The sequence below is a fragment of the Podospora anserina genome, chromosome 3 (assembly GCF_000226545.1).
Source record: "Podospora anserina S mat+ genomic DNA chromosome 3, supercontig 2".
Classification (NCBI taxonomy): domain Eukaryota; kingdom Fungi; phylum Ascomycota; class Sordariomycetes; order Sordariales; family Podosporaceae; genus Podospora; species Podospora anserina.
This window is the reverse complement of record NW_001914856.1, coordinates 1,381-5,736: the sequence shown is the minus strand read 5'-3', so window position 1 is coordinate 5,736 and position 4,356 is coordinate 1,381. Positions and strand designations below refer to the sequence as shown.

General features: G+C 48.4%; 1 protein-coding gene across 1 annotated transcript; it reads right to left on the bottom strand.

Annotated features, from left to right (window-relative positions):
* Positions 1-2,624: 2,624 nt before the first annotated feature.
* On the bottom strand, positions 2,625-3,584 carry PODANS_3_1900 (uncharacterized protein; the record flags this gene model as incomplete). Its single annotated transcript, XM_001908920.1, has 1 exon — positions 2,625-3,584. One exon carries the CDS (start codon positions 3,582-3,584, stop codon positions 2,625-2,627), a length of 960 nt encoding a protein of 319 aa, XP_001908955.1.
* Positions 3,585-4,356: the final 772 nt, after the last annotated feature.

Here is a 4,356-nt window from a genome sequence, read left to right as displayed (position 1 = left end):
GCGCCAGACCATATTGTCGGACGTTTCCCTCCAACCCCGTATCCCTTTCAGAGGTTCTGTACAGGGGTTCGTCACACGATGGCCTTCGGCTAATAAACGTGACACATTGACACACACGTTACAGACTACACAACACTTCGGTGGCAGCTCGAGACCCCACATAGCAGGTTGGTTGCGAAGATTGAGTGGAGGGGTTAGGGAAACTGTAGACAGTATTGGAGAGAGATGAAGAGAGGCTTGAAGAGGGGGGGGCAGAGCGAGAGGAGCAACGGAGTATGCTGGGGGGAACCCCAACAAGGCCCCACCCACTGTCAAAGCTAAAATGAAACAAACAACTGGAAACTGCAAGCTGTGGGTTTTTGATTGTTCCTTTTTGTCACTTTTGGTCTGTAAACTACCAGCATGCCCTTGCGGTATGATCCCGCCCAGAGAGTGGGAAGCAACGGACACACCCATCATACTGTGGATCCTCCGACTTCCAGGTCGCTCCTCCAAGGCTATCTATCTTAGTCGCGAGATCTTACCCGACGTCACTGTTGACGGGAGACCTGGCTATATCCTGGAACGAATTCTTCATACTTAGTCAAGTGTCCCTGTTCGTGGACACTGTGCATCCCTGAGAGACCGAGTGGATAAGATTGAACCGGGCTATGAAAGTCACCGCAGACGCTGCGCAGCATGCTCGATTAGCAAACTACACTCCCCAGTCCCCAACATCACACAAGCCATGTACTGAAACCTCTTAGTGTACTCGTGTAATCCCTCACTCAATATCCACCCACGTTGAGCGCTATGCGTGGGGAGGACATCTGGATCTCAGAATGATTTTCACCTGAGCCCACCGCAGGCGGGATCAAAATGGTGCCCAGGTCATCAACAAGATTATACAACTTTCGATACTCCGTTGGTGCTTGGCGCTGTTTTGCTCGCCTATTATCCTGATTCGAGCCTACACGGAAAGCTTGACAACAGTGCTTAGCAAGGGGTGGATATGGTTGTTATACCAATGTGTACTCAACATAAAAGTGGTCAGGTGGGCCACAAAGAAAGCCTATGACCAGGGGCCATGACGAACTACTTGTATTGTGCAGCAGTCTTTTTTGAGCTTGTCCCTGGACTTTCCATATCATTCTAACCACAGATATCCGCACATGGGGCCGCGTGGCGGTATCGGAATGAGGGGGAGAGTGAGGTTGATGATAAATACACACGGCCCCGTGCCAATCTACCACTCGACGACAGCCTCAAATGAGATAAAATTTTACCGACAGCACAATATGATACCAACAGACCAGCTCCTGGCCAGTCTTGAGTGCGTTGACGCCACGTACTTCTCAAACACCGAAATAATGCGTGCGAGAGACGCAGCGTTCCGAAGCCCTGCGGAGAATTCAATGTCCTTGGGACATCGCCTGGGACCAAAACTGGGTCATCCCCAGCATCAACACTGCACTAAAAATCCTCATCGACGCTGGCGTGTTTACAAAATGGGCGGCCGAGCGTGAAGGAGCCCCCATAACATGCTCCATATTGGCTCAACTCACGGGTGCCGATGAGCTTCTCATTCGCATTTCCCTCTTGCTTAAAAGTGTGATACGGAACACGGACATTGATGTTGGAGTGGTGAACTTGTAGGGCGCATGATGCGTGCCATACATATCCGGCCAGTCACTGATCAGATAAGTTGCACAATATACATATGCGCGAACCCCGTGGGCAAAGGCTCTGGTTGAGGATCTTTCTTTTGCTGGCATGTATGGACAAGTACGCCCCTGACATCAGATTTCAACGATGCTCTGGAGTGCCACTCCAAATACAACCCGACGCCCTGGGTCGATATACACCCTTTCGACACCATCCTCGCCCTTCCTTCACAGATCGACAACGACAAGATTCGCCCGCTTGTCGTAAATATCGGCGGTGTCAAGGTCATGATTTGAAGAAGTTTCTGGCCCGGCATCCAGAGACTGCCCCTGGCTGTCTGGCCCTTCAAGATTTACTCGGTACCCTCAATGGAGTGAATGTCGGTCCCGTCATCCAGTTACAGCTACACAATTTCTTCACTCCACAGCCGGCAAAATCAAAGGGGCGCCCGATTTTATTTCAGGGACAAATTGTTGCATGGCTAACCAGCTGAGACGGCCAAGAAGATCTTGCAGACCTTGGCACCTGCTGTGAGGAAAGGCTATCCGAGACCGCTGATACATGAAAGTTTGGTGAGCAGCGTGAAGACGCCTTCAAGGGTTACTGTATCCGATCTTACCATGATGGCATGTCTTGCCGCGGCTGAGCGGTCCGAGGAAGAGTGGCGTGAGTTGGTAGCCAGCGCTGGGCTCAACATTGTCGAAATCTGGAGGCCTATACAGTCCGTCAAGAGGATCCTCGAAGTCGAGGCAGCTTAAGTCAGCTAGAAGCGTGGTTAGAGAGTGCGATATGACCATCTGGCCCGGATGTTGTAATATTCAACAGATACAGATAAGAGCTCGTGGTCCTGGAGAGTTCAAGGGTGTTTCTAATAGTGGTGCTCTGATTGTTAGGGCATAGGTACAACGCGAAGTTCAGATGAGCTCATCGATGCCCAGGTAGAGATCGAGGCTGTTTTCAAGTGGGCGGCCGTCCGACTATCAATATGCTGCCTTGGTACATGCAGCGCGGATCTCAACCCAAGTCTTGCCCGGAAAGTCTCTCCGAATGTCGCGACCTGGAAGAAATGGACTATTGGCCTTTTCTTCGTAGTCCATACCTCGCTGGCCTCTTCTGACAGCCACCATGAGCTCCTTGCCTCGTTCACTCTCACTGATAAACACTGGGTCCTCCGCTGTTCCGTAATCATCCACTGAAAATGGTGCCCCGTTGTGACTTTGCGCCATCACCTCCCGGGTTTCAGGCTTGAAGACAGCTCCGCAATGACCGGCCCGCTTTCCTCGATAAATTGAGACTGACGGGTAAGAATGTACACCGTCTCTCTCCTCCATCACTCTTTGCCAATGCTCTGGTTGTGGTCGCCGTTGGTACCGGTCACAAAGTGTCGGATCAAGGCAATAATAAGCATACCCAAGCATCCCAGAGTCGTGACTAATGAAACGTAATTCCTGCCAACCGTTCCCATGCTTGATGAACTCGTCCAACATCCGATATTGGAACTTGTCGCTACCGCTCCCCAAAACCGTAAGTTGGCGTAGCTGTAGCCGGGGAAGAAGCTTCAATACACCAACCAGATTGTGATGTACTTGTATTTTTGGCGGGTAGGTAAGCAGCAGAGGATCCCCACGCACGGAGATATATCGAATGAGGGACAGCTCTTCCAAGGGGATAGGCGCGAGCTTGTCAAGCAGCGACATCGGATCATCGAAATAAAACAGGACGTGACTGAGCCATGACTTGGAGATTTCCGCATTAGCCCTTCGGCAGGTGCGGAGCAGAGCGATAGCATGTAATGGCGCTTGGAGTTTATTGAGTCTTGCATCGTCGGTTGGAACTGAAGTCGCAAAGGAAAGTATTGTAGAACTGAAAAGAGATGAGTATATAGCATCCCGAACCTCGAAGGGGATGTGGAAAAGGGTACTGTGATACTGGGAGTCCATATCGAGTATTGTTGCCGGAGTAGTTGTGTGTGGAAGGGAGCGAAGGGTAGAAGATATCGTTGGGCAGCGTCGTTGGGCTTTTGGATTGGTTCACGTGGTGTTAAGCTAAGTAGTCGGCGAAATTGTGCTACCTAACTAGCACCAGCTTCGTCAGTAAAACAACTATTAGGGCAGTAATGGAAATAAAAATAAACTTCTATGATATTAAATACTACCCCTTTAGAAAAACTATATTCTTTAATAGATTTTGATTATTGTAATAAAAATCCAAAAAGTGTATAAAAAACTCAAGGTATATAAAATATATTTAAATAGTTAGTATAACGAACTCCTATCCAGAATCTCTGAAAAGGATACTAGTTAAAGGCACTTCTAAACAATCCTAGTTTAGTATAGCTAAACAGTATATAACAAATAGCTTATCTCGATTACAATAACTAAGATACTAACAATTATAACTTAAATTATATACTGCGGAACTATCTATCTATACTAAGCAGTTCCTCCGTATATATAGATCTAGGGACCGGTGGACTGTTATAGACGGTCCTCGGTTTACTCCTAATTAGCTGATGCTAGACCATAGACCGTAGGCTCTACCGCGGTCCTCGGTCCCTATCTTATTAGTCTATCTGATCCACCTAAACTATAGGCCCCGCTTAATCGCTTAGTTTAATCCTAATTAATTCCTTATAACCCTACTATTCTCTAAAACCGTAATATAATATTTCCTTTCTAGGCCGAAGTCCCTATAGCCTAGCCCTCCATTATT